The sequence below is a fragment of the Macaca nemestrina genome, chromosome 18 (genome assembly GCF_043159975.1).
Source record: "Macaca nemestrina isolate mMacNem1 chromosome 18, mMacNem.hap1, whole genome shotgun sequence".
Taxonomy (NCBI): Eukaryota; Metazoa; Chordata; class Mammalia; order Primates; family Cercopithecidae; genus Macaca; species Macaca nemestrina.
Window position 1 is genome coordinate 87,510,330 of NC_092142.1, and position 26,869 is coordinate 87,537,198.

A 26,869-nucleotide genomic window follows, 5' to 3' on the forward strand; every position below is an offset into this window, starting at 1 on the left:
GATGTGGGGGTTTTTTTGGCGTTTTGGTTTTTGTTTGAGACAGGGTCTTGTGTCACCCAGGCTGAAGTGCAGCCTCAACCTCCTAGGCTCAAGTGATCCTCCTCAGCCTTCTAAGTAGCTGGGATGACAGGTGCCCTACCACGCCCAGCTAATTTTTTTTTTTTTTTTTTGAGACGGAGTCTCGCTCTGCCACCCAGGCTGGAGTGCAGTGGCCGGATCTCAGCTCACTGCAAGCTCCGCCTCCCGGGTTTACGCCATTCTCCTGCCTCAGCCTCCCGAGTAGCTGGGACTACAGGCGCCCGCCACCTCGCCCAGCTAAGTTTTTTGTATTTTTTAGTAGAGACGGGGTTTCACTGTGTTAGCCAGGATGGTCTCGATCTCCTGACCTCGTGATCCGCCCATCTCGGCCTCCCAAAGTGCTGGGATTACAGGCTTGAGCCACCGCGCCTGGCCAACCCAGCTAATTTTTGTATTTTTTGTAGAGACCGGGTTTTGTTATGTTGCCCAAGCTGGTCTAGAACTCCCGGACTCAAGTAATCCGCCCACCTCAGCTTCCCAAAGTGCTGGGATTACAGGCATGAGCTACCGCACCTGGCCAATTTGTTCTAATGTGTCTCTCTCTCTTTTTTTTTTTTTTTTTTTTTGGCAGAATCTCGCTCTGTCACCCAGGCTGGAGTTCAGTGGCACAATCTCGGCTCACTGCAAGCTCCACCTCCTGGGTTCACGCAATTCTCCCGCCTCAACCTCCCAAGTAGCTGGGACTACAGGCACCCACCACCATGCCTGGCTAATTTTGTTTTTGTATTTTTAGTAGAGACGGGGTTTCACTGTGTTAGCCAGGATGGTCTCAGTCTCCTGATTTCGTAATCTGCCCACATCAGCCCCGCAAAGTGCTGGAATTATAGGCATGAGCCACCGCGCCCAGCATCTAATGTGTACTTAATCTTTTTTTTTTTTTTTTTTTTTTTTTTTTGAGACGGAGTCTCACTCTGTCACCCAGGCTGGAGTGCAGTGGCCGGATCTCAGCTCACAGGAAGCTCCGCCTTCCAGGTTCACGCCATTCTCCTGCCTCAGCCTCCCGAGTAGCTGGGACTACAGGCGCCCGCCACCACGCCCGGCTAGTTTTTTGTATTTCTTAGTAGAGACGGGGTTTCACCGTGTTAGCCAGGATGGTCTCGATCTCCTGACCTCATGATCCGCCCGTCTCGGCCTCCCAAAGTGCTGGGATTACAGGCTTGAGCCACCGCGCCCGGCCAACTTAATCTTAATGATTTCCACTAACAGCAAAAAAAAAAAAAAAGTTTAACTGTGGGTTTAGATACCAACTCTTGATACTGTGCATCTTTAAACAGGTTGTCGTATTAAAAGTATAAAATTTAAAAGATGCATATTTTTTTCTTTAGTGTATACGGTTCTTTGAGACACAAGACATATAAATGTGTATGTGTATGACTTGCTGCTTCCGTGGTTATCTTGAGATGAGTAATCTGTTTCCAGACCTTACTGAGATGCCAAGCAGTGTGACTGTGACATGCGTTTTTTTAACAGCCTCACGGACTGAAAAGTTGGGTGGCCACTGACCTGGCACTGTCCCTGCCGCTCCACACTCACTCGGTGGTGACCGGCTGCCCTGGGGGTGGTGGTGTGGCAAGTGTTTGCCAGGTTAGTGTTGCTGTTCGACACCTTCCTGCCTGTCTTACACTGTCCACTTTTAAGCATTGGTAGCAGTGTACTTTCTACAAGTTTTTAAGGTGGGAAACTAGAAAATATTCACTTTGTAGTTAAATCTGGATTAGTAAAAATAGGAATGAAATCTGAAATTACCTTGTCTTTTTTTTTTTTTTTTGGTACAGAGTCTCGCTCTGTTGCCCAGGCTAGAGTGCAGTAGCGCGATCTTGGCTCACTGCAAGCTCCACCTCCCGGGTTCACGCCATTCTCCTGCCTCAGCCTCCTGAGTAGGTGGAACTACAGGCGCCTGCCACCACGCCTGGCTAATTTTTTTATATTTTTAGTAGAGATGGGGTTTCACCATGTTAGCTAGGATGGTCTCGATCTCCTGACCTCGATCCGCCCGTCTCGGCCTCCCAAAGTGCTGGAATTACAGGTGTGAGCCACCGTGCCCGGCCCTTTTTTTTTGTTTTTTGAGTTTTTTTGGAGATTGGTCTCACTCTGCTGCCCAGGCTGAAGCGCAGTGGCGCAGTCTTAGCTCACTGCAGCCTCCACCTCCTGGGCTTAAGCGATCCTCCTGCGTCAGACTCCCAAGTAGCTGGAAATACAGGCACGTGCCACCACACCCTGTGAATTTTAGCATTTTTTTTATAGAGACAGGGTCTCACCATGTTGCCCAGGCTGGTCTCGAACTCCTGGGCTCACATGATCTTCCCGTTGCAACCTCCCAAAGTGCTGGGATTATAGATGCGAGCCACCATACCTGACCAGCCTCGTCTTTTGCATATACACAGTACGTAAATGTGTAAAACTTCCTGGCAGAGTTCATTTCTACAACAGCTACCCGTGTGGGAAGAGGGGTTCTCACCTTAGGTGTGTGAGTTGCTGAGCAGGTGAACACGGCCCTCTCAACACGTGCTGGAGGGTGCCAGTGAACACACAGGCAGGGCTCTGAGCCTGCATTGCTAAGGGCAGCCAAGGGATTCTGGGAGTCCATCAGAGGCTGGCCTTTGAGAATTGTGTTCAGTAACAGAAAAGGCTCCAGACTTGGAAACTGCCAAAGGGTGGCCCAGGTTCCTGCTTCAGGATGACTCCAGAAAAATGGTGAGACCTGGGCCTGCAGTTTTGCTGCCTCATTCTATGATACAGTTTATCTTGAATTTCAAAAGTTAATACTCTTAAGAATTCAAACCGCTGTCCTTTGCAGTCCGTATCTTGTTGCTCACTTTCTGTTAACTTGTGTGGGCTGCCCTTGAATGGGGGAGGACTAGGCCGGGCTGTGTCTCATTCTGCCACATCTCATTTTGCCCAATTGCTAAAAACGGGAGGCACTTAACACCCAGGTTAGCTGAGCAGAGTCTAGCCTTGTGGAGTGGAGTTATGGCTTGTCTTTCTCTGCAGAGTGGAGTGTGGGATTTGGGGCAGAGCCGTGTGGGGCCAAGCAAGGTGGAAGTCCTGCTTCTTCAGGCCAGGAAAGTGGGGACAAGGTTTGTTTTCCATTTTGCTAAAGGCTGCCAATCTGTATTCTCTCTTTTGCAGAACCGTGGGTACCGATGGATGTGGCCGAGAGCCCTGAACGGGATCCTCGCTCTCCAGAGGATGAAGAGCAGCCACAGGGGCTCTCGGACGACGACATTCTGAGGGACAGCGGGTCCGATCAGGATTTGGACGGGGCGGGGGTGAGGGCTTCTGATCTGGAGGATGAGGAGAGTGCAGCCAGGGGGCTGAGCCAGGAGGAGGAAGATAACCACTCCGACGAGGACCGGGCCAGTGAGCCTAAATCCCAAGAGCAGGACTCGGAGGTGAATGAGCTGAGCCGGGGCCCGACCAGCCCCCCCTGCGAGGAGGAGGGGGACGACGGGGAGGAAGACAGGACAAGCGACCTTAGGGACGAGGCCTCCTCAGTCACCAGGGAGCTGGACGAGCATGAGCTAGACTACGACGAGGAGGTCCCCGAGGAGCCGGCTCCCGCCGTCCAGGAGGACGAGGCCGAGAAAGCGGGGGCTGAGGATGAGGAGGAGAAGGGCGAAGGCGCTCCCAGGGAGGAGGGGAAGGCTGGTGTTCAGAGCGTGGGAGAAAAGGAATCCCCAGAGGCTGCCAAGGAGAAAAAGAAAGAGGACGATGATGGAGAGATCGATGACGGGGAAATAGACGTGAGTATGATGGGGCAGAGCGTCGCAGGGCGTCCTCCCCAGCTCCTGACACAGGCCAGTGCCGGGAAGGAGGGACTCTGTGTGGGACTGATTTAGTGATTTTGTTACTAGGGATGGTGCAGGAGAATGAGAGGCTTGTTTTGGGGTCAGTCCCATAGTGATTGGAAAGGAAGAATGAAAATCGAGAAAGAATTGGAAATCAAGAATGAGAATAGGCAGCTTGAGAATAGGCAGCTCCAGAAGCTGCCAGCAGGGTTTCCATGGCCCTCGGCCGGCCAGCTGGTGGGATTGTTTGGGTTGTAGTAAAAGACCGACCTAGCACCCAGTTTTTTTAGGTTCTAGGAGTGAAGGGGTAATGTCTTCCCTTGTCTTTGCCGTCTTCAAGTGATACTCGAGTTAGCACTCAACCAGAAACTGCGTGGGTTTCCACTCTTGTCAGGTTTTTGGACTGAAAAGAATGAGGAAAGTTTCCATCTGGTTGTGGATGTTCTTCTAGGCATTCTTACACTGGCCCTAGAGCCTGACCTCTGGAGAGGGCACCAGCTGGGCCAGGCCTCTTTGGAGGGATCCCTGAAAAGACCGTGGTGGGCACCTCAGCTTGACAAAGTCAGCACACTTTTTTGTACGTTAAATTAATGCGGCCTTCAGGTTGAGGGGAAGGTAGTACTATCTGTGATCCTAGATCTGAGTAGGTGGGCTTTTCTTGGCAGTTGATGCCATTGGAAAAATTATGAGTGTTTCCAGAGAAACAGCCCAAAGTCCTCCTGAGTGATACTTTCCAGAGCTATTGAACTCAAAGGAGCTGAGCAAGGGGCAGAGCAGTTGAACTGAATTGGGTGGTGGTGGTGGCGGTGGCGGTGGTGGTGGCGGCGGCGGTGGCGGTGGTGGCGGCGGGGGCGGAGGGGGCGGCGGTGGGGGTGGCGGTGGCGGTGGGGGTGGCGGCGGGGGTGGTGGTGGCGGTGGCGGTGGTGGGGGTGGCGATGGGGGTGGCGGCGGTGGCGGTGGCGGTGGGGGTGGCGGTGGGGGTGGCGGCGGGGGCGGTGGGGGTGGTGGTGGCGGTGGCGGTGGTGGGGGTGGCGGCGCTTTTGTTTTTGAAGGATCCCAGGGAAGGGGGTTCTGCTTATTGGGAGTCATTACAGTGAAAAGAGAGAGTATTTGTCTGATCTCATGGTCTGGGTTGAGGCAGGTAACGGTTGCCAGTTAGATGTGTAACCACCGGTTTGCCTTGAGTGCAATGCCCTTTTTTTTTTTTTTTTTTTTTTTTTTTTTTTTTTTTTTTTTTTGGAGACAGAGTCTACTCTAACCCAGTAACCCAGGCTGCAGTGCAGTGACGCCATCTCAGCTCCGTATATAGCCTCTGCCCCTGAGGTTCAGGCAGTTGTCCTGCCTCACTCTGCTGAGTAGCTGGGATTGCAGGCACCTGCCACCACTGGCTAATTTTTGTATTTTTGGTAGAGATGGGATGTCGCCATGTTAGCTAGGCTTGTTTCAAACTCCTGACCTCAGGTGATCCGGCCGTCCCAGCCTCCCACAGTGCTGGGATCACAGGTGTGAGGTACCACGCCCGGCAAGTGCCATGCTTCTCCAGTAGCATGTTGGTGTGCGTGCTCTCAGTCCACGTTTGGATGTGACTTTTTGGCTATAGCTGATAGCTGTGACAGTGCTCAGTAATTTATAGGGTTTGAAGTATTGCTCATCTAACTTTATGGGACGTGTGTGTGCCTACAAGCTTAGAGTTTTAGATGTTTCATTTTTTCACAACTAAACGTAGGAGGTGGTCTACTCAGCTAGTGCTTTTTTTTTCTTTTTCTTTTTTTTTTTTTTTTTGCAAGAAGAGAGCTACCCCAGGGCTGGCAGAGGGAAAGAGGAGACACAGTGAGATTCAAGTTCATCAATTTGGGTGAACTGGTTGGGTTGAGGATGCCCATGAGTTTGAGTTTTTGGTGTCCTGGGTTAATAGCCCTGTCTGCACACCACCACTGGGAGTGCAGCAGGCCCTGCACCCAGGGCTCTGGCATGCTCCAGTTCCTCTTAAGAGGACTGGCTGTGGACCCTTAAGTCTTGGGGGAGATTCATCAGACAGGTCAAGGGTCCCCATAGTGGTCCTGAAACGCCATGTCTGCGGGGCATACTGTGAGTTCTCGATGGTGCACCATGTGTGCGGACGGTGCGGTAGATGGGCTGAGCCCAGCGGGCCTAGAGAAGGGCCCTGGCTGCCAAAGGCCTGGATGTGCTGGTTTTCCCTAGACACAGCGCATGGAAGAAAACGCTGTTTGCCATTTTTGCCCACCTAGACCCTGCCTGCCCTGCTTGGCAGTATCTTGTGAGGGCAGGGTGCTGCTGCGGAAACCCCAGCACAGCTCCCTCAGCAACCGGGGAGGCAGGTTCCCTCCCACAGCACAGACGGCCTCCAGTGCCCCGCATTCCCCACAGGTCTGTGCTCCTGGACACCAGCACAGGTGGACCTTGCTGTGCCACATGCTGAGTGTGACTGGGCAGAGCAGAGTGCACTCCTGTTGTGGGGGCAGCAGGCCTCTGCCCAACACGGGCAGTGCTGTGAATGCTGCGTGCAGCCCCCGTGAGAGCACATTTGACTTCAGGCCCCTGGGTTGCTTGCCCCAGGGGCTCCCGTAGCCTCCTCTTGTTCCCACACCCAGCGGTGTCTCAGGCTCCTCCATCCTTTATGTGTCAGCCTCAGCATTTGAGTAGGCTGTTTCTCTGTTGCCCCTGCCTGTCCGTCGTGGCACAGGTTCGTGTGTGTGTGTGTGTGTGTGCACCTGCTGCTTCCCCTACTCCCAAGAACATGTTTCCTAAGACTGGGGGCTACCTGGCTGGTTCCCCTATCTCCCTGGGGCCTGGCACATGGTGAGCAGCTAGTCAGTGGAGGAATCCCACTTGCCCGGGGCACACTGAAGGTGAGAGCCTTTGTAACGTGAAGCGGCAGTGAGTGGAAAGTCACACTCAGGAGCCCGTCACAGATGGAGGCGAGTTCACGTGAGCAGCATCAGCCCTCCACCCTGCGGGAAGGACCCAGCAGAGGTACGCGCCACTGGCAGCATGAAGAGCTGCCAGTCCGGCTCCTTCCAGCTTTTTCCTCCTCTTGGGCCCAGTTCCAAGCCTGTCGTCCACTCTTGTATCTCTGTTGCATCTCCACCAAGCATACCTCCTGTGCCTGCCTCTCTTTCTCAGAGGCCCTGCTGCATTCCTGCACCGCACCCTGCTCACTTCTCTGTCTCTGGCTGCGTTTCTCTGATGGACTGGGAGCCCTGGGGTGCGCTGGGTCCATGAGCAGTCGGCTTCCCACCAGGCCTTTGGCTAAGTCCCCTTTCCTTTCAGTCCCTGGAAAGCAGCCTCTGCGTGTGTTGGAAAGTGTCCTTTCTAGAAGGCCTTTTTTCTCATTGCCTTCAGGCAGAGCCCTGGTGTCAGGTCAACTACCCGGATGTTTCTCTGTGGAAGAGGTGTGCTCTTTGGCCTGTACCTTCGCAAATGGATGTTTCGGAGGCCTTATAGCATTCCACATCCCAGCAGGATCTTACTGGCCCAGTTGGGAGAGGGGCTGCTCCGCCCAGAGGCTCTCGTGGCGTGCCCCTTGGCACCCTGGTTTACTGGATGCCAGGAACAACTGAGTGGCAAAGTTTAGAGAGCCATTTGATTTAGCACTCTCTTCTTTTTTTCTTAATTTTGTAATTTAATTTTATTGCTTTTAATTTAAAAAATAGAGATGGGATCTCACTATGTTGCCCAGGCTGGTCTTGAACTCTTGACCTCGAGTGATCCGCCCACCTGGGCCTCCCAAAGTGCCAAGCCACTGCCCTGGCCTGATTTGTCATTCTTCTTCAGAAGCACTTTCTCTTCTCTTGGCACATGTCCCTTTTAGATTTTGGGTCACTGGTACAGGTGAACTGATTCTGGGGTACACTTTCCTTGATTGGGACATCAATTTGTACAATAAGCCCTTGAAATTCATTGTCTAAACCACATAGCTTGTGCCTAAGGCCTTGAATCTGTGTGTGGTGTGCTGCCAGAACACCCTCAGATACAAGTATCTTCTAGAAGTGCCACTGGCCCACGTGGTGCGGAGGAAAGTTTCCAGGACCAGCTGCTTGCAGCACCTGACTCATTTGTGGTGTGGGTGAGGGTGTCCCTGACGCCAGCTTACCTTCAGTCACTGATCTCTTACCTGTTCAGGAAGCGGCATGGCAGACAGCTGGGTGCAGCAGGCCTTGTGTTTCTGCTCCTGCCATCCCCCTGAAGAGTGTGTGGAGCCCACCCTGACCCACTCATGCCATGTGGCAGCCTCTCTTTTCTTTCTCCTACACGTCTAGTCCCTCCCCAGAACCACCTTTCCTGCTGGGAGATGACAAGCTCCTTCCAGCCTGGGGGGCTCTGATTTGCCGTTACAGTTTAGAGGCCTGGCCTGGGTCTGTCCACCCGCTCTTGTGCTCACTCCGTGCTCTGTGTTTATGTCTGACTTATCATTTGGTTAGCAGACTTTCCGTCACCTGGAGCACACTGGCCCTTGGAAAGGGTAGGGTGCCCATTTTATTCCATTCTCCTCTTATTGAGGACCCCCTACATTTGTAGAGTGGCCTCCCAGCCAGCCAGCAGCACAGTGGACTGCGTCCCGCGTGGGTGGGCCACATGACTCCTGTCATCATTGGTAGCTCTCAGTCCACCTTTTGGAGCATTTTCTTTGCACATGGTCTTTAGTATTTTATCCTGTTCAAATAATCCAGCTTTCCTTTTTTTTTTTTCCCCCAGACAGAGTCTTGCTCTGTTGCCCAGGCTAGAGTGCAGTGGTGCAATATTGGCTCACTGCAACCTCTGCCTCCCGGGTTCAAGCATTCACCTGCCTCAGCCTCCCAGGTAGCTGGGATCACAGGCACCTGCCACCGCACCCGGCTGATTTTTTTTTTTTTTTTTTTTTTTTTTTTTTTTTTGAGACGGAGTCTCGCTCTGTCGCCCAGGCTGGAGTGCAGTGGCTGGATCTTGGCTCACTGCAAGCTCCGCCTCCCGGGTTCACGCCATTCTCCTGCCTCAGCCTCCCGTGTAGCTGGGACTACAGGCGCCCGCTACCTCGCCCGGCTAGTTTTTTGTATTTTTTAGTAGAGACGGGGTTTCACTGTGTTAGCCAGGATGGTCTTGATCTCCTGACCTCGTGATCCGCCCGTCTCGGCCTCCCAAAGTGCTGGGATTACAGGCTTGAGCCACCGCGCCCGGCCACCATCCATTATTTAAAAGACCGTTGTGTTAATGGTGGTTACTTGAAAATTCACAATATTATATTGCTGAGTGATTGATGGATTATTTTTATTTGTTTGTTTGTTTAACTAAAAGAGGGGCCATAAGCCCAGCACACCAGTATGTACAGCCCCTGGTCCTTGCAGATGTAGAGGCTGGATGACTGGGGTCAGTGTGTAGACCCTAGTCTGTGTTCCTTGGGTTGAAATGATGTCTTGCGCCTTCACTATGCAACTGTAGTCTGTTTCCTGATCGCTTGTAGTAGCTACAGGGTCCTTCCTCCAATCTTAAGGTGGTTACATTGTTCTTTTTTGCTTCTGTGAATGTTAATGGTTACATCTTTGCAGAAACAGTGCTCCGTCTGGTCTAGTTTGTTTGCTTTTCATCCTGATGCAGAAAAGCCCTTCTCACCACCTCCACTCCTGCACACTCACTTCCAAGTGAGGCAGGCAGATTGGAATGGATTTGAACTTTCCAAATGAGTTTTGTTTTTCTCATGGGAACAAAGAATGTGTTCTCAACTTATATTTGATCTTACGTAGAATACCATGTTAAGATTTTAGGGCAGTGCTCGTTACTGTAAGAATAGTAGTAAAAAGAAGACACAGGCCGGGCTCAGTGGCTCAAGCCTGTAATCCCAGCACTTTGGGAGGCCGAGGCGGGTGGATCACGAGGTCAGGAGATCGAGACCATCCTGGCTAACACGGTGAAACCCCGTCTCTACTAAAAAAATACAAAAAACTAGCTGGGCGAGGTGGCGGGCGCCTGTAGTCCCAGCTACTCGGGAGGCTGAGGCAGGAGAATGGCGCAAACCCGGGAGGCGGAGCTTGCAGTGAGCAGAGATCCGGCCACCGCACTCCAGCCTGGGTGACAGAGCGAGACTCCGTCTCAAAAAAAAAAAAAAAAAAAAAAAGAAAGTAGTTTTTACCAGGCTGGGTGTGATGGGCAGGGGTGCAGAGTGCAGAAGACGGGGAGGGGATCAAGAGGGGCCGCATGGGACCAGGGAGATTGGTTACGCTAGGGCTGGCTGAAAGAGGCCCGGGTGGGGGTGATGAGTACTTCCATCCTGAGTGGTCTTGTGTCAGGGATGTCAGGTGGGCAGCTGGTGCCCACGTGGGCTGGGGTGGTGTCAGGAGGGGTCTCAGCTGCACGTCTGTGGGAACAGGCCCTGGGACAGTAGGTGGCTTGGGGAGAGCACCAAGCAAGGGTCAGGTTTGGCTGTGCATCCGGGTCCCTGCGGGTGAGGCCCAGCTTAGAGCTCCTGGGTTGTTCTAAGACTTGACAGCCAGGGTGAGGAGCTGGCTGAGGATGAGCCTCCAGGCGGGCCACTCTTGGCTGCTGGCATCACTGCCCCGAGGCACCCAACTCCTCCCGTCCCCAAGAATTGTAAGAGGAAGTTTGTGTTTAAGGGACATAAAATATTTTGTTCTCCAAATTTTATTTAAATGTTAACAGTTTTAAAACCCTGAGGTGTTACTATTTCCTGCCCAGAGTTGATAGTTAAGAGAAACGTCATGAGAGCTGCTCTGTAGAGTGCCCGTGTGCTGCACGGCGTTCCTCTTTGGTGTTGCGGCGGGACGCTTGGAGCTGCTGGGCGCGCTCTGATCTTCCCTGCTGTGCAGATCTGGGACCTAAGGTTTGGAAAATTGACGTGAATTCAATTCCTGTCACAATATCCAGGTCCCACACCAGGCTTCCTGCCCCTTCTGGTTTGGAGAAAGCAGTGCTGATTGATAGATGCCTCCCCCACGTTCAGATGGTGTTCTCTGTTTCAGGATGATGACCTGGAAGAAGGTGAAGTGAAGGACCCCAGTGACAGGAAGGTGAGACCTCGTCCCACCTGCCGGTTCTTCATGAAAGGTAACTGTCTGCGTGTGGGGCCTTCTCGCAGTCAGCTGGGGCCCCAGCTTCTGGGGCTGTGGTGCTGGCTCACCTTGGCGGGCCCTGCGCTGCTCAAGGCAGTTCTCTGGGCAAGACTGGCTAGGTGGTGGTAGTGGTGGCAGTGGCAATATTGATGGTAAACCATAGGCCCTTGTATTGGTGCTTTCATCACTTTAATGACTGCCTTGGTGGGAGCAGCCTGGTCATTCTCATTCTCACACTGGTGGCCCCAGACCCTTCCGATCGCAGCAGACCCATAACTACAATGCAGATGGCATCAGTCATTTTTCAAAGTGGTCCTTTTCATAAGGCCGAATGTTCTAGACACCAGAATTAGCATTTTCCCCACCTCTGTAGAGATGGCCCCTTTTCCTGTAAGATGTGTCCGAAGCGTTTGTTGGTGTGGAATGGATTTCGAAATGGCCAGAGATGGCCGCTGAAGGCAGCAGGGCTCTCTCCTGTAGAAGTAATGGTGTGAGTTCAGGAGCTGCAGCAGGGGGCGGTGTAAGAAAATCTTGTCAGAAAAATCTGGGCTAACCCATTTTAAAATGTGGCGGAACTCTTTAGCCTGATGATGTTAGGGCTTTTTGTTTCGCTGCTTAATGTCTTGGGGGATTCGGAAATGGAAATGAGAATTTCCAGCTTGTAAGGGTATCTTTGATGTGCAGCAGTAGTTTTGGTGTATTTCTTGTAATTGAGCGTTCCCCTTGGAGAAGTGGGAAGATGTTTTTCTCAATTTTGCTGTAAGCCCATAGATGACTTTGTCACTGCCAGCCTGTGTGTGCCGTCTAAAGCTCACAAGAGCTTCCTGTACTTCTTTTCCAGATGTTGTGACACCATTATCCACTCTTCTTCCACCAATATCCAATTCCATACCATTCAGAGGCCAGGTTAAAGGTACAAAATACGCTATATTCACTCTCTTCAGTACCTTAAAGTCCCCCTACTCCAGAGGCCAGACTTCCTTCTCCTGGATCCAGAACACAGCTGTGAAGCCAGAAGGAAAGGGGGTCTTTGAGGGGCAGAGAGCTGTTCGCAACCTCCTTAGAGGCACGTGAGCCAATCGAGCATCGGGGACAGACAGGACACACCCTTGAGGTGTGGCAGAGTCCCATCATTCAGAGGCAGGCTGTGCTCTTAGAGCAGCCGAGAACGCCCCTGTGCAAGAGATGACCTGATGATGTGGGGCTCATGGGAACCCCGGGTCAGGCTCGCTCCTGTGGGTGTGTGCTTGCTTGGTTTTGCCAAGCAAAAACAGTTGACTCACCCAAGTCACACGTGCATGTGAGGGGCCCCCACTGGGGAAAGCCTGTGTGGGCAGTAGACTTTAGAGCCGTAGATTGTCACAGACACTGCTAAGAATGCAGAGAAATGTGCAGTAGATTTTGGAAAGTAAACTTACAATTTTTTAAAAGCTTTGGTATTTGAAGTGTCGGTATTTCAGAAAATTTAAATTTAAACAGACCTCTTTTTTATAATAGTGTGGGAATTAATGACATCAGTGTTGCAAATTTCTGTATGAAAGTGATGGAGAAAAATCTGTACACATGTATGTGTACACATTTGCAGTCATTTTGAATCAGCACCCATCACAGTGCAGTGCTCTGGTCTCTGGGTGGCAGTGTGACTCAGAAGCTTGGCCAGCCAGTCGGCATTGGCCTTAGGTTCCGACAGCAGGAGGCTGCAGCATCCACCAGGGCAGGGAGACTCTGGACCAGGAGCTCGGGGCTCACTGCTGAGGTAGTTCCAGAATTTAACAACAGAAGCACAAAACAGATGAAGAAAGATCGTTACTGGAACTCTTCATTCCCTTCACTGAGAGATGCCTGGATGAACACAGACAGGATCCTGTCTCCCTGCACATCACGTGGGTTGGTCAGAATTGGAAGGTGGTGCCCCCAAAGTTAGACTAAGTACTGAGTTTGGGTTTCAGTGAGTGAGACCATGTGGAAGGTTTCTACAGTCAAGAAATCAGTTTGAGACCAGCCTGGGCAACATAGTGAGACCTTGTCTCTACAAAAAATGAAAAATTAACAGGGCCTGGTGGCATGCTCGTGTAGTCCCAGCTACGTGGGGAGTAGGGGGTGGGTGCTGAGGGGGGCAGATCACTTGAGTCTGGGAGGTTGAGGCTGCAGTTGCGACATGATCGTGCCACTGTTCTCCAGGCTGGGCAACAATGAGACTGTCTCTTAAAAAAAAAAAGAAAGCAGAAGCTAGATAAGGCAGCATTTTTGCGGCTTAATCAGGCGTTATCAATAACTCATTTCAGAAGTATTTTTATTCTGTAGAGCGAGGTAATACGATACAGAGGAAGTGGCTGATTCTTATCGTTTTCTAGATCATGTCTCCTGCTGCTTCTTTGTTGTGAGAAATTTGGACTTAAATGTTTCTGCCTACCTGCAGTTTTTATGAAATTGAAATTCATCAGTTTATGATCCCTCCAATAACAACCAGTTATTTTAAAAACAAAATGAAGTTTGTTGTGTTGGCAAGGATATGGAGATGTTGGAGCCCTTATTCACTGCTGGTGAGAGGGTAAAACGGTGCAGCTGCTTCAGAAGATAGTTCCTCAGAAGCTGCTGGCTACTCACTGTATGACCCAGCAGTTCAACTCCAGGTATGCATCCAAGAGAAATGGACACGTGCATTTATGTGAAAGCTTGTGTGCAAATGTTCACAGCAGCATGACATGCAGTAACCAAAGAGAAGAAACAACCCAGGTACCCGACAACTGAGGAATGGATGAACAAGTGTGGCCTGTCCATGCACTGGAATGCTGCTTGGCCATAAAGGGAATGAAGCACTGGCTCACGCCACAATGTGGACAAACCTTGAAGACGTGCTGAGTGACAAAAGGGAGCACAGAAGGCCACAGGTCCACAGAGACAGAAAGCAGATTGTGACTCACGCCACAATGTGGACAAGCTTTGAAGACACATGCTGAGTGACAGAAGGGAGCATAGAAGCCAACAAATCCACAGAGACAGAAAGCAGATTGATTCATCATTGCCTGAGCTAGGTGTGAAGAGTAATAGCTAGTGAGTACAGAATTTCCTCTTTAGGGTGATGGAATGTTCTAGAACTAGCTAGTGGTGATGCTTACACAACTTTGTGAATATACTGCAAACCAGTGAATCGTACACGTTAAATGGGAGTATTTTATGTTATGTGAATTGTATCAAAATTAGAAAATTATTTTCTTAGAAAAAAGTTGGTGGCTGGGTGTGGTAGCTCGTACCTGTAATCCTAGCACTTTGGGAAGCTGAGTTGGGAAGATCACTTGAGCCCAGGAGTTCAAGACCAGCCTGGGCAACATAACAAGAGCCCATCTTTCTTTTTTAGATTACTTGTAGAGATGGGGTCTCAGTATATTGCTCAGCCTGGTCTCAAATACTAGGCTCAAGCAGTCCTTCCACCTCAGCCTCCCAAGGTATGGGGATGACAGGCAGGAGCCACTACCCCGGCCTCTCCTAGCTTTATCTCTGTGACACGTTGTGATATAATCGCTTAGTGGACACGTTGAGATTTGTGACCAATTGACAACAGAATGCACTGGGAACACAACTCGCTCACATTTTAGAGATCGGGGCTTTGTTTGCGCCTGCCCAGCTCCACGGCACGTACACAACAACTGGAGCTGTAATTCTTCATGGACTGTTTTTACCTCTCATGGGCCTCAGTTGGATCATTGGACACAAAGTTGTGTCCACAGGGGAGTAAGTAGCACCTTCTTTAATCTGTGTCCCACTTTGGGTTTCTTTCTTTTTTTTTTTTTTTGGGGACGGAGTCTCACTCTGTCACCCAGGCTGGATGGAGTGCAATGGTGAGATCTCGGCTCATTGGAACCTCCACCTCCAGGGTTCAGACGATTCTCTCATCTCAGCCTCCCAAATAACTGCGATTACAGGCATCTGCCACCACCCCCAACCAATTTTTGTATTTTTAGCAGACATGGGGTTTCATCATGTTGGCCAGGCTGGTCTTGAACTTCAACCCTGACCTCAGGTGATCCCCTTGCCTCAGCCTCCGAAAGTGCTGGGATTGCAGGTGTGAGCCACCGCACCCGGCCCCTACTTTGGGTTTCTGATTTATCCCTCAGTGAACAAGCATCCCAGTCCATTTTTTGGGTCTGATCTCCTTGGCTCTGCTCCCCCCAGTTTTTTTAAATTGTGGTGGAATACCTTTTCGGTTTTTTTTTTTTTTTTGAGACAGAATCTCGCTGTCGCCCAGGCTGGAGTGCAGTGGCGCCATCTCGGCTCTCTGCAACCTCCACCTCCAGGGTTCAAGTGATTCTCCTGCCTCAGCCTCCTGAGTAATTGGGACTACAGGCACCTGCCACCACGCCCAGCTAATTTTTTTGTAGTTTTGGTAGAGATGGGGTTTCACCGTGTTAGCCAGGATGGTCTCAATCTCCTGACCTTGTGATCCACCTGCCTCAGCCTCCCAAAGTGCTGGGATTACAGGCGTGAGCCACCGCACCTGGCTGGAATACCATTTTTTAAGTGTACGGTTCAGTGTTAATACATTCATGTTGCTGTGTCATAACCATCACCACCATCCATCTCCAGGACTTTTTCAGCTTACAGAACTCAAACTCTGTACCTGTGAAACGACTTCTCATTCCTCCCACCAGCCTCCTAGCACCTGCGGTGGTGTTGTCTCTGAATGCTGACTGTTCTAAGTACCACGTACAAGTGGAATCATACAGTATTTGTCCTTTTGTGACTGGTTTATTTTACTTAGCATATGTCGTCAAGGTTCATCGGTCATCAGGATTTTTTTTTTTTTTTTTTTTGGACAGGATCTCACTGTCACCCAGGCTGGAGTACAGTGACATGATTATGGCTTACTGCAGCCTTGACTTCCTGGGCTCAAGCCGTCCTCCTGCCTCAGCTTTCCACGTGACTGGGACTACAGGCATGCCACTTTGCCCAGCTAACTTTATTATTTGTAGAGACAGGGTCCCACTGTGTTATGCAAGCTGATCTTAAACTCCTGGGCTTAAGGGATCCTTCTGCCCCTGCCTCCCAAAGTGCTGGGATTAGAGGTGTGAGCCACCATGCCTGGCCTTCTTCCTTTTTAAGATTGGATAATAAGTGCAGTAGCTGATGCCTGTAATCACAGCACTTTGGGAGGCCGAGGCGGGTGGATCACTCGAGGAGTTGGAGACCAGCCTGCTCAACATGGCAAAACCCTGTCTCTACTAAAAATACAAAATTAGCTGGACGTGGTAGAGCATGCCTGTAATTCCAGCTGCTCAGGAGGCCAAGGCAGGAGAATCACTTGAACCCAGGAGGCAGAGGTTGCAGTGATCCGAGATCACACCACTGCACTTCAGCCTGGGTGTCGGAATGAGACTTGGTTTCACAAAAAAAAAAAAAATCTGACCTCTATTTCTTAGTGTGGAGTAGCCGCGTGGGGGTGTATCCTCATCTGTGGATGGACACTTGGGTGGCTTCCACCTCCAGGCAATTGTGAGTAGAGCTGCTGTGAACATGGGCGTAAAAGTCTCTCTCCAGACCCTGCTTTCAGTTCGTTCGCGAGCAGCCTGGCAGTGGAGTTGCGGACGACGTGGTGGTTGTATGTTTCATCTTTCGAGGAGCCACCAGGCTGTTTTCCACAGTGGCTCTGCCGTTGGACTTTCCCAGCAGCAGCGTGGAGGTGTCCAGTTTCTCCACGTCTTCACCAGTACTCTGTTCTGTTTTTTTGGTAGTAGCCATTCCAGTGGTGGGAGGTAACACCTTCCTGGCTTTTGATCTGCCTTCCCTGAAGGTTTGTGCCGAGCTGTCTGTTTTCATGTGCTCGGTAGCTCATTTGTCCTGGGTCTGCCTTGAAGAAACGTCTTTTGCTCAGTTTTGAATCCTTGCAAAACTGTGTTTAAAGCAGCAGGTCTGAGTGTTGTCTGTGAACCCCTGGGAGTCCTTGAGACCCTTTCAGGGGACCCTGAGGTCAAAACTATATTTATTTATTTTTATTTTACTTTTTTGAGACAGTCTGCCTCTGTTGCCCAGGCTGGAGTGCAGTGGTATGATCTCAGCTCACTGCGACCTCTGCGTCCCGGGTTCAAGCTATTCTCCTGCCTCAACCTCCTGAGTAGCTGAGATTATAGGCACAGGCCACCATGCCTGGCTAATTTTTGTAATTTGGTAGTGGCTAAATTTTGTGTTTTAGTTGGTCATGCTGGTCTCGAACTCCTGACCTCAAATGATCCGCCCACCTCGGCCTCCCATGCCACTTTACTTCATGTCTGTGCTGTAGTAGTAAGAATTGTAATTTAATTAAATCTTACACTTGAGTACAGATGTTTTATTTATTATTATTTATAAGGTCTTTTAAAAAAACTTTACTAAAGTAATATTTATGTGCCATGAAATTGACCCATTTTAAGTATACAGTTCCATGATTTTATAAGTACATCCCTATGATAAAATATAATTTATAAATTAGGCACAGTAAGAGATTAACAGCAATAGCCAATCATAAAATAGAGCAGTTGCAATAAAAATGTGATCATGGTCTCTCAGAAGAGCTCACTTTACTGCACTCAGCCATCTGATGACGTGAGATGAAACGCTCGCATGATGACATGGAGGCCTTGCCATGTGGCATTGGGCTCCTCGTGATCTCCTGCCGATGCATCAGGAGGAAGGTCATCTGCCCCCAGTGATCGTGGGTCACAGCCACAGTGAGCACAGCACCACCGTGCTCCCAACGGTTGTTGGTGGCCAAGAGGGCTGCTAGATGACTAGTGGGCAGTTAGCGTCGTTGACAGCGTGGATCTGCTGGACAAAGGGAGGATTCGTGTCCCAGGTGGGACAGAGGAGGTCGGCACAAGATTTCATCTTGCTACTCAACACAGAACATCATTTAAAATTTAGGAGTTATTTTTGGAATTGTCTAATATTTTCAGACCACAGGTAACTGAAATTGTGGAAAGCCAGAAAGCAGTGGAGGGGTCCTACTGTGCATGTCTCTCAGTACTCAGCATGGCGGAGTGGCAGCGCCGGTAGAGCCCCTGCCAGCACTCAAGTCCAGCGGCCTCAAAGGGCAGCACGTGCAAGGCTTGAGCTGCGGCTGACCCTGTGCGCTCTCCGTGGAGCACACATTCATGACGAAGACTGGCAGACATGCCGGGGCATGCAGGTCCGGGTCCTGGCAGGAACAAAGTGAGCCCGCGGCTTCAAGGGGAACAACGGACAGTGTTAGCAGTATTAAAATTGAAGCTTTCAGTTGAAAATTGGTTTGTGTGCTCACCAGCTTCTCGGTGAGTCAGGACTTTCTCAGGTGACCATTGCAGGATGTCACAGAATCATGCCTTTGTAAAAGACCCTTTCAAAGTTCAAGATAGACCAATGGATTTCAGAGAAGCCAAGCTGGGAAAGGGTGGTGATAGGATTCGATTGCAGCTCACTGTAAGGAGCCTTCCCATGCTGAGTGTGGTGTCAGGAAGAAGCTCTCAGCACATCTGAAAAGGCTTTTAGATGCCCCTCCCTTTCTAGCTGAGTCTCTAAGTGGGTCTGTAATGTCCTCTCCTGCTTCAGCCACAGCAGCCCTTCATGGCCGATCACACACAGATGGGAGGCCAGGGGTTTTCCGGGGTCAGCATTCAAGGGAGTCGCAAAAAGGCAAAGAATGCCACTCCTCTCACCAAGTATTTTAAACTAGTTTCATAAATATTGGTTACTATCTATCGGATACCTTGTTGTTGTTCAATAATGAGTTATCTTTAAAGGCCTTTCTCAATTTCTAATACCGTTATACACGTCAATAGAAATGACCCATGTGAACCAAGGAAACGGAATGGATATTTACCGTATTCAAAATCAGAAGAGACATTTAAAGATATTTCATGTGGGCTGTGCTGGAGCGTGAGCTGAGCCTCACTTCCTGCCGTCTCTGTTTAGTTTCTGGATTTTCCACGTTTCCTGTCTGTTTCCCTGATTCAGTTTGGGTTTGTTGCTGCTGAGCATGCAGGTTCCCTTTCTGTAGTTACATTGTTCAGTAAAAAAAAAAGAGGCTCAACACAGAGCATGATTTATATTCTCAGGTAAAAGGGGAAATGATTGGTGGATGGAGCCCCAGTATATTCATAACTGCCTCTGGCAATGGCCGTGGGGTAGGAGGTTGACTTCACAGTGTACCTTTTAGAGTGGGTGGATATTTTTTATTTACAAGTATTTCATTTTATTATGAAATATTTCATATATGTAAAATAACACAATGTTTACACAGACATGAAGATTAATAAGAATAAAATAGTTGGCCGGGTGCGGTGACTCATGCCTGTAATCCCAGCACTTTGGGAGGCCGAGGTGGGTGGATCACCTGAGGTCGCAAGCTCAACACCAGCCTGACCAACACGGAGAAACCTCATCTCTACTAAAAATGCAAAATTAGCCAGACGTGGTGGTGCATGCCTGTAATTCCAGCTATTTGGAAGGCTGAGGCAGGAGAATCACTTGAACCTGGGAGGTAGAGGTTGCAGTGAGCTGAAATCGTGCCATTGCACTCCAGCCTGGTCAACAAGAGCAAAACTCCGTCTCAGAAAAAACAAAAACAAACAGTTGCTACTGTGCTGACATTCCAGTGAAGACAAAGACCATCATCCTGCCTTGAAGCCAGAAATAGTATTAGACATTTCAGCAGTGAAGGAGCTGCCTCTGCCCCGCTCCAGTGGCCTCTGTCCTTGTCCTCTTCTGGCCTGAGGCCGTGTCTTTGTACACAATATCTGCAGGACTGTCTTTATACTGTTAGAATCACAATCCACATAAATTCTGGGTTTGAAGTCCCAGTTAGAAACAGAAGAGTATACGGTTTGTATACCAGAAGATCTTTATTTTTGCTTCCATTTTCGGATAATTTTTTTTTTTTTTTTAACAAATTGCTTTTTAAACTATGAAAGTAAGGCTGGGGACGGTGGCTGACACCTGTAATCCCAGCTCTTTGGGAGGCCGAGGCGGGCGGATCACCTGAGGTCAGGAGTTTGAGACCAGCCTGGCTAGCATGGCAAAACCCCATCTCTACTAAAAATACAAAAATTAGCTGGGCATGGGGGTGTCCACCTGTAATCCCAGCTACTCAGGAGGCTGAGGCAGGAGAATTGCTCGAACCCACGAGGCAGAAGTTGCAATGAGCCTAGATCACTCCACTGCACTCCAGCCTGGGCAACAGAGCAAGACTCTGTCTCAAAAAAAAAAAAAAAAAAAGGAAAAATGGACTGGCAGAAGTCGAGAAAATAAAATCTAAAGCCTCTTCCCACATTCCCAACAGTTGGGTGTGTTCCTACACAGATAAAAGTTCACATTTTAAAAAGGTGGATGGGACAGCAGTGTTCTTTTTGCCTGACATATGCTTTAGGTGTGTCCCAGCTAGATGTGCAGGCCAACTGTGCTGCTTTCCAGAGCCATCTTCCCCTTTACTCTGGCCAGGGGCAGGGCAGCGCTCAGCCCCCCTGGGCAGGTGGCCCCCGAGAGCTGAACACTGTCACCCATCAGCGTCTAGTGTCTGGTGGCAGCCCCACGCTCACCTTCTCGGCTTGCTCTTCGGTGCTTGCTGGTTTGTTCTCTTCTGCCTTATTCCTCTTTTCTCCCCCTGCCAATATCAGTGAGAGGATCTTTTTTGACAGCAGGTTCGTAGGTGATGTCCTAAAAATTTTTGTAAATAGAAGAACAATAACATTTAGCCACCACCTAGATACATATTCTAGATGAAAAAGTAGTACAGAGGCCGAGTGCGGTGGCTCATGCCTGTAATCCCAACACTTTGGGAGGCTGAGGCGGGCAGATCACAAGGTCAGGAGTTCAAGACCAGCCTGGCCAACATGGTGAAGCCCTGTCTCTACTAAAAATATAAAAATTAGCTGGGCGTGGTGGTGTCCACCTGTAATCCCAGCTACTCAGGAGGCTGAGGCAGGAGAATCGCTGAAACCCAGGAGGTGCAGGTTGCAGTGAGCCAGGATTGCGTCATTTCTCTCCAGCCTGGGTGACAGAGCGAGACTCCGTCTGAAAAACAGGAAAAAGGAGTACAGAAAAACTGTGGTTTCTGTTGTCAGCACTTTTCTGTACTTGGACATTTTTTACAATGAGCTTTTGTTACTTGTTTAGTTACACACGTGATTTTGAATACTGCATGGGTATTTTCAGAGGCAAACCATGAAGAGCTCTGTGGTATGTTGAGTCTCTCTTAGATGTATGACTGCATTGTCGGTTTTTCTTTAAATCTCTCTGAGGCTCTGGATTTTTGAACCCCCTATAGAATAACATTTCCCAACCTCTTTTGTTTGTTTTGTTTTGTTTTTTTGAGATGGAGTCTCGCTCTGTCACTCAGGCTAGAGTGCAGTGGCGCAATCTTGGCTCACTGCAAGCTCCACCTCCCGGGTTCACGCCATTATCCTACTTCAGCCTCCCGAGTAGCTGGGACTACAGGCGCCTGCCACCATGCCAGGCTGATTTTTTGTATTTTTTTTTTTTAGTAGAGATGGGATTTCACTGTTAGCCAGGATGGTCTCGATCTCCTGACCTCGCGATCCTCCCGCCTCGGCCTCCCAAAATGCTGGGATTACAGGCGTGAACCACTGTGCCTGGCCTCCCAATCTCTTTTGACTTATGTGTGATCTCTGAAATGCTTTTAGAAATTTTAAAAATTAGTTTGTCATTTTTGCATTTCCAGATAAGCAATTTTAAGTTTACTTTCTTTCATGTTTAATTTGGATTGATATTGTTATTATGTTGTGTTGAGTTGGTTTTAATGCAAGCTTAAGTGTTAATGATGTTTAAGATTAAAATTTTAAATGATTTAAAATCTAACTGCAGTTAACCCATTGAAAAAATTTCTAAAATCACTTAGATACTATATGCCATATTTGGTTTTAAACAATGTATACATATTATCTATTCAAAAAAGTACATTTTTAAAAAGTGATTCAGTAATTAAACACTTAGATGTCTTATATTCTGCACTGAAAAGTCGAGGTTTCCTTTACTAACTCTGATGTTCTGTTGAAGATGAAGGTTTGTGATTGTTATTTATGAGCAAAGTGTAAAAGCCCTGTTTAAATTCCAGAAATATCTTGAAATGCTCTGTGAGAATTTTCATAAGAGAAATGCAGATGTACAGAGGTGGCCAAGGGCACCCTGAGCACACCTGCAGGCTTCTGATCATTGTTAATGCTTCTCATTGATGTCTGTGTCAGCACAAATACAGTTAACATCCAGGTGTACCTAGATGAGCCTGGGCCAGGGCTGGAAGCAAGGCTCTGGGGCTTTTCTGGTTTAAGGGGAAAATTAATACTCAGACAGTTGGTATGCATGAACTCTCCACAAAGTGACTCTGAAACGGGCTGTTTCCTCTGACCAAGGCGCCATGGGTTCCTGGCAGCCTCTGGGGAACTGCTGTGCCTGGGCAGGTGCAGCTGCCTGGCTCAGCCTCTCCAGGCTTATCCCACCCACCTCCCCGTTCAGTCCCCGCTGCTGTGTGGCTCACCATCAGGCCTGGGTAAACATGGCCTCTGCCCTCTCCCACCCCCAACCCCGGCAGCTGTCCTTGTGCAGTTAGGCTCTTGTGGACCCTTTCTGATCTCACTTTTGTTTCCATAGGGAACTGTACCTGGGGAATGAATTGTAGGTTTATACACCCTGGAGTGAACGACAAGGGGAACTACTCCCTAATCACCAAAGCCGACCCCTTCCCGCCTAATGGCGCCCCGCCTCTCGGACCTCACCCGCTGATGCCCGCCAACCCTTGGGTGCGTGATGCCTCTTCTTTCATTGTTAGCACATCAGCCAGCTGAGCTCTGTCTGAATCTCAAGCTTAAGACAAGTCGCTGTGCCTTAGCGCAGGCTCAGTGCCCCGTTTCAGCTGCTTCTGTTGTCCCGAGTGGAAGCAGGCCTCGGCTTTCTGGGGACGGAGTGAGGCTTGGTGGAAGGAGAGCGGCCACACGCGGCCAGCTGGTGTTGTAGTTGATGTTTTTACTGTCTGGTTTCTCTGTACACTTGAAAGTTTTACTTTCTCACCTTCTCCCTTCTCATTTTTCAACAGGGTGGGCCGGTAGTTGATGAAATTTTGCCTCCACCCCCTCCAGAGCCCCCAACAGAGAGTGCCTGGGAACGAGGACTCCGGCATGCAAAAGAGGTAATAGAATTCGGCAGAAATCCTGACAAGAAAGATGCTATTACAGGAGTGGTTCTTGACAAAACTGGGATTTCCTCAGTCCAGAGACAGCCATAGAAAGCCCCAGAAAAAAAGCTCCGAAGTTAGGGGTCGGTTTCTGTGGTGTCTTTATTATTTTTTTATTTTTTTTATTTTTTTTTGTGAGACGGGTGTTTCGCTCTTGTCGCCCAGGCTGGAGTGCAATAGCCCAATCTTGACTCATCGTAGCCTCCACGTCCCAGGTTCATGTGATTCTCCTGCCTCGGCCTCCCAAGTAGCTGGGATTACAGGCATGCGCCACCAGGCCCAGAAAGGTGGAGGATTAAATCTAACTGTCTCAGGCAGCAACCCAGTAGGCCAGGAAGTTCAGTCCAGGGCATACCCACTGTTTTCATGGGGCTGGATCAGCACTGGGCCCCCGACTGGCGCTGCCCAGGAGCACAGGGTGCGGTCTCCAGCCACTCACAGAAAGCCTGGTGAGGCTGCCCTCGCCGCACCCCGGGATCTGCGCCCCATGCTCCTGAGACTGTTCTTCTGGAGAGAGCTTGGGGCTTTCTGGCCCCGTCACTGCACACTCCCTCCCTCTAGGCCCATGTTGGCCCCAGTGTATGAACTTAAGCTCTGGGAACCACTCTGCCGGCACCCAGCCCCGCTTCCTCATATTCCTGGTCAGCCTCTCTGCTGGGAAATGATGGACAAGATGTTCCTCCTTACTCCCTCGGCATGTCACCTCCTTCCCTCTGAGACTCCAGCCACTCCACGTGCTGCTTGTCACTGAGTAACTGAACCGTGAGTTCAGTTCCAAGGGTGGTTGAAGGAAGTGATGAGTACCTCACGTGGGCACACGGAGGCTGGGGGCAGCTGTTCATGCAGAGACGGGCACAGACTGCCCTGCCCAGAAAGACGCCTGTGCTGTGCCCGCCCCTCACCCTCGAGCACTTGCAGCCGGCAGCTCCTGCTCCTGGGGGGCTGCTGCGGTCGGGTGGGGCGGCCGCTTTTGTGTTTCCTAACAGCGACGCCCAGTATTCCACTCCGTGTTGACTTCTTTCTTCTTACAATGGTAGGTTTTAAAAAAAGCAACTATCCGAAAAGAACAGGAGCCTGACTTTGAAGAGAAAAGGTTTACGGTGACCATTGGCGAAGACGAACGGGAATTTGACAAAGAAAATGAAGCTTTTCGAGATTGGAATTCTCGGCTCCCGAGAGATGTCAGAGACACAGTGTAAGGAATGGCCCCGCCTGCCCCTCCGGTTCCTCCCTGCCTGCGGCCATGTCCGGGGCCCCAGGGTGCACTCGGCTGGGGCCCAGCCCCGCTTGCTGGAGTCGCAGTGACATGCCTGAGAGCGTTCAGGCATGGTTCTCACAGCTCATCTCAGCTTTTTGCTTCTAGGAAGGAAGCGTTGCGGCTCTGTGCTGCGGGCCTTGACTGGCAGCACTCACACCGCTGTGGATCCTGAGCTCTGAGAGTCTTTGCGGCTGTCCTCGAGGCCTCTGGAGCCTCCCAAGTCTGTGCTTCTGGCTCCTTACCCTCCCCACGTTAGCGGGAGCCAGGAAATGTGTGGAGGTTGCCACAAGCCAGGAGCATAACAGCTACAGCCTCTTCGCTGTCAGTGCTGTTTTGTCTTCACTGCTTGGCTCCTTCAGGGCATTGATGGCTGGTGTTTTTGTTTTGTTTTGTTTTGTTTTTTCTGGGACGGATTCTCACTCTGTCACCCAGGCTGGAGTGCAGTGGCACAATCTCGGCTCACTGCAGCCTTCGCCTCCTTGGGTTCAAGCGGTTCTCCTGCTTCAGCCTCCCAAGTAGCTGGGACTACAGGCGTACACCACCACACCCAGCTAATTTTTGTATTTTTAGTAGAGATGGGATTTCGCCATGTTGGCCAGGATGTTCTCGGACTCCTGACCTCAAGTGATCCGCCCACCTCGGCCTCCCAGAGTGCTGGGATCACAGGTGTGAACCATTGCGCCCGGCCCATTTATGCCTGGTGTTTAAAAATCCTGTCTTACAGAAGAAGTGCCTAGGTTGAAGGGTGGAAGTCAGACCTTGGGGGGATTGCGTGGCATACAAAGTGCTGTTTACAAAACTCTGCCTGTGGGCGGCCCGGTGAGGTTCAGGGCGGGGAACTGGATTGTAATTCGCTCAGATCTGAATTGGCGCTCCATTATGCTGAGGCCTTAGCAGCCCTGTACATTTCTGGTAGCTATTAGGGAATCATAATCACTATGATTTCTGTCTGGAGTGATAATAAACGGCGCACAGAAAAGGAAGGCGTGCAGTGCGTGCACTCCAGGATTCGGTCCTGTTGACTTGGCCCTGCAAGGCCCTTCTCAAGGCCTTCTTGCTGCGAGCAGGCTCCCCTGGGCTTTCTGCCTGCGGGAGTTGGGGGAGGAAGCCCCAGTGGCCCACACCTGCCCCTGAAGGTGACAACTTAGAGGTTGAAGGGATAGGTATTTAAAGACTTGGTTAAAAAGTGTACATTTTCTAATTAAATTTCGTGTGGAATGTCAGATCACAGAAAGATGCATTCGAGTCAAAACTCTGCAGGATCCCCAGGGGTGTCTCCTGAAGCCCTGGAGGCCTTTGTGTTTTGTTGTTGTTGTTGTTAGATGTACGTATCGTGTTTCCTGCCCCAGAGCTCGTGCGCACAGAGGACTCTATAAATATGTGTGAGGAATGATGGAATGATGGATCTTAGAACCTGGGCATGATCCTTGACCTCTATTTCCAGTTTCCCTGACTGGAGCAGGGACCTGAAAACTGCCTGCTTGGAAGTGGTTCGGCAGGTCTCTCAGGTTTTTTGGAGTGCCCTCTGTGTGTGTGTTGTATATCAGTGTTGGTTACAGAAACAGGTGTCTCCCGTCCTGGCACCAGGTGACAGAAGCTGACTCCTGGCTCTCTAGCTTCTCTCCCAGGAGCCAGTATCTACACTGTAGGAGGACCCCCAAATGCTAAAGCCTCGGCAGTCAGGGCTGAAAGGTTTTCACTGGTGTCTGAGAGCCAGATTTTTCTGTATGTTTGTGTTTTGTTTGTTTTTATAGTGCGGCCTCTGCATGTTACAGTTAACCTGAGGCCTTTTGTGCCAGGCCTCCCCTGAGACCTGGTGAGTCAGGACCTCTGGGAACAGGGTCAGGGTGCATGTGTCACAGTGGCGAGGTGCCCTGGCTGTTTCTGATAGACACAGTGGGAAGAACTGTCAGTCAGCGTCCTGCCAGGAGGGTGGAGACCACCCTATGATTGTCACAAAGAGCATCTAGGGGAAAGTTGGGTCCACCAGATGGCTGCAGAGGAAAACAGTGAGTGGAGGGAGCCAGTGTGGCTGGGCTGCTGAGACCCAGAGGGAGGGAGGGAGCTGCGCTGCAAGCTCAGGCGTCTTGGTGCGTGCTGTTAGCAGGAGTGGCTCCCCATGTCACCCAGCCTTCTCGGTCCTACCCGTGCCCGCTGCAGGCTGGGCCTCACCTGGAACAGCTGGCAAAGCAGGCCACAGCTTGTAGGGTGTGCAGAAGGGTGGCTGGCAGCCCAGTTGGCCGTCAGGCTCCAGGGCCTTCATGGCACAGAAGAGGCCAAGCCAGCAACACTCGCATGCTGGAATCCTGCTGCGTGACAGGCTTTGCATCCGGTGCCCCTGACCTGTTTTGGGTCACAGCAGGCCGAGGTCAGGGCCATGTCCCTGCTGCACAGGTGAGGAGAGTGCAGCCTGGATTGATAGCTGTGACCTCCTGGCGTGGCGCCTCACCCTCAGCCACGGCTGTCCCAGCAGTATGTGAGAGGTCAGGTTCTC

General features: G+C 50.4%; 1 protein-coding gene across 2 annotated transcripts in view; it reads left to right on the forward strand.

Annotated features, from left to right (window-relative positions):
* LOC105488830 (zinc finger CCCH-type containing 18) overlaps positions 1 to 26,869 on the forward strand; it is a 65,668-nt gene that overhangs the window by 4,367 nt on the left and 34,432 nt on the right. The window contains exons 2-7 of one of the 2 annotated variants that reach the window (XM_011753286.2): positions 3,208 to 3,821; positions 10,838 to 10,922; positions 11,769 to 11,840; positions 22,538 to 22,686; positions 22,980 to 23,072; positions 24,155 to 24,312. In XM_011753286.2, the coding sequence (XP_011751588.1) occupies positions 3,222 to 3,821; positions 10,838 to 10,922; positions 11,769 to 11,840; positions 22,538 to 22,686; positions 22,980 to 23,072; positions 24,155 to 24,312 (1,157 nt within the window). In that variant the 5' untranslated portion in view covers positions 3,208 to 3,221. The remainder of the gene's footprint in view (positions 1 to 3,207; positions 3,822 to 10,837; positions 10,923 to 11,768; positions 11,841 to 22,537; positions 22,687 to 22,979; positions 23,073 to 24,154; positions 24,313 to 26,869) is intronic. The other variant, XM_011753289.2, reaches the window with a different exon arrangement.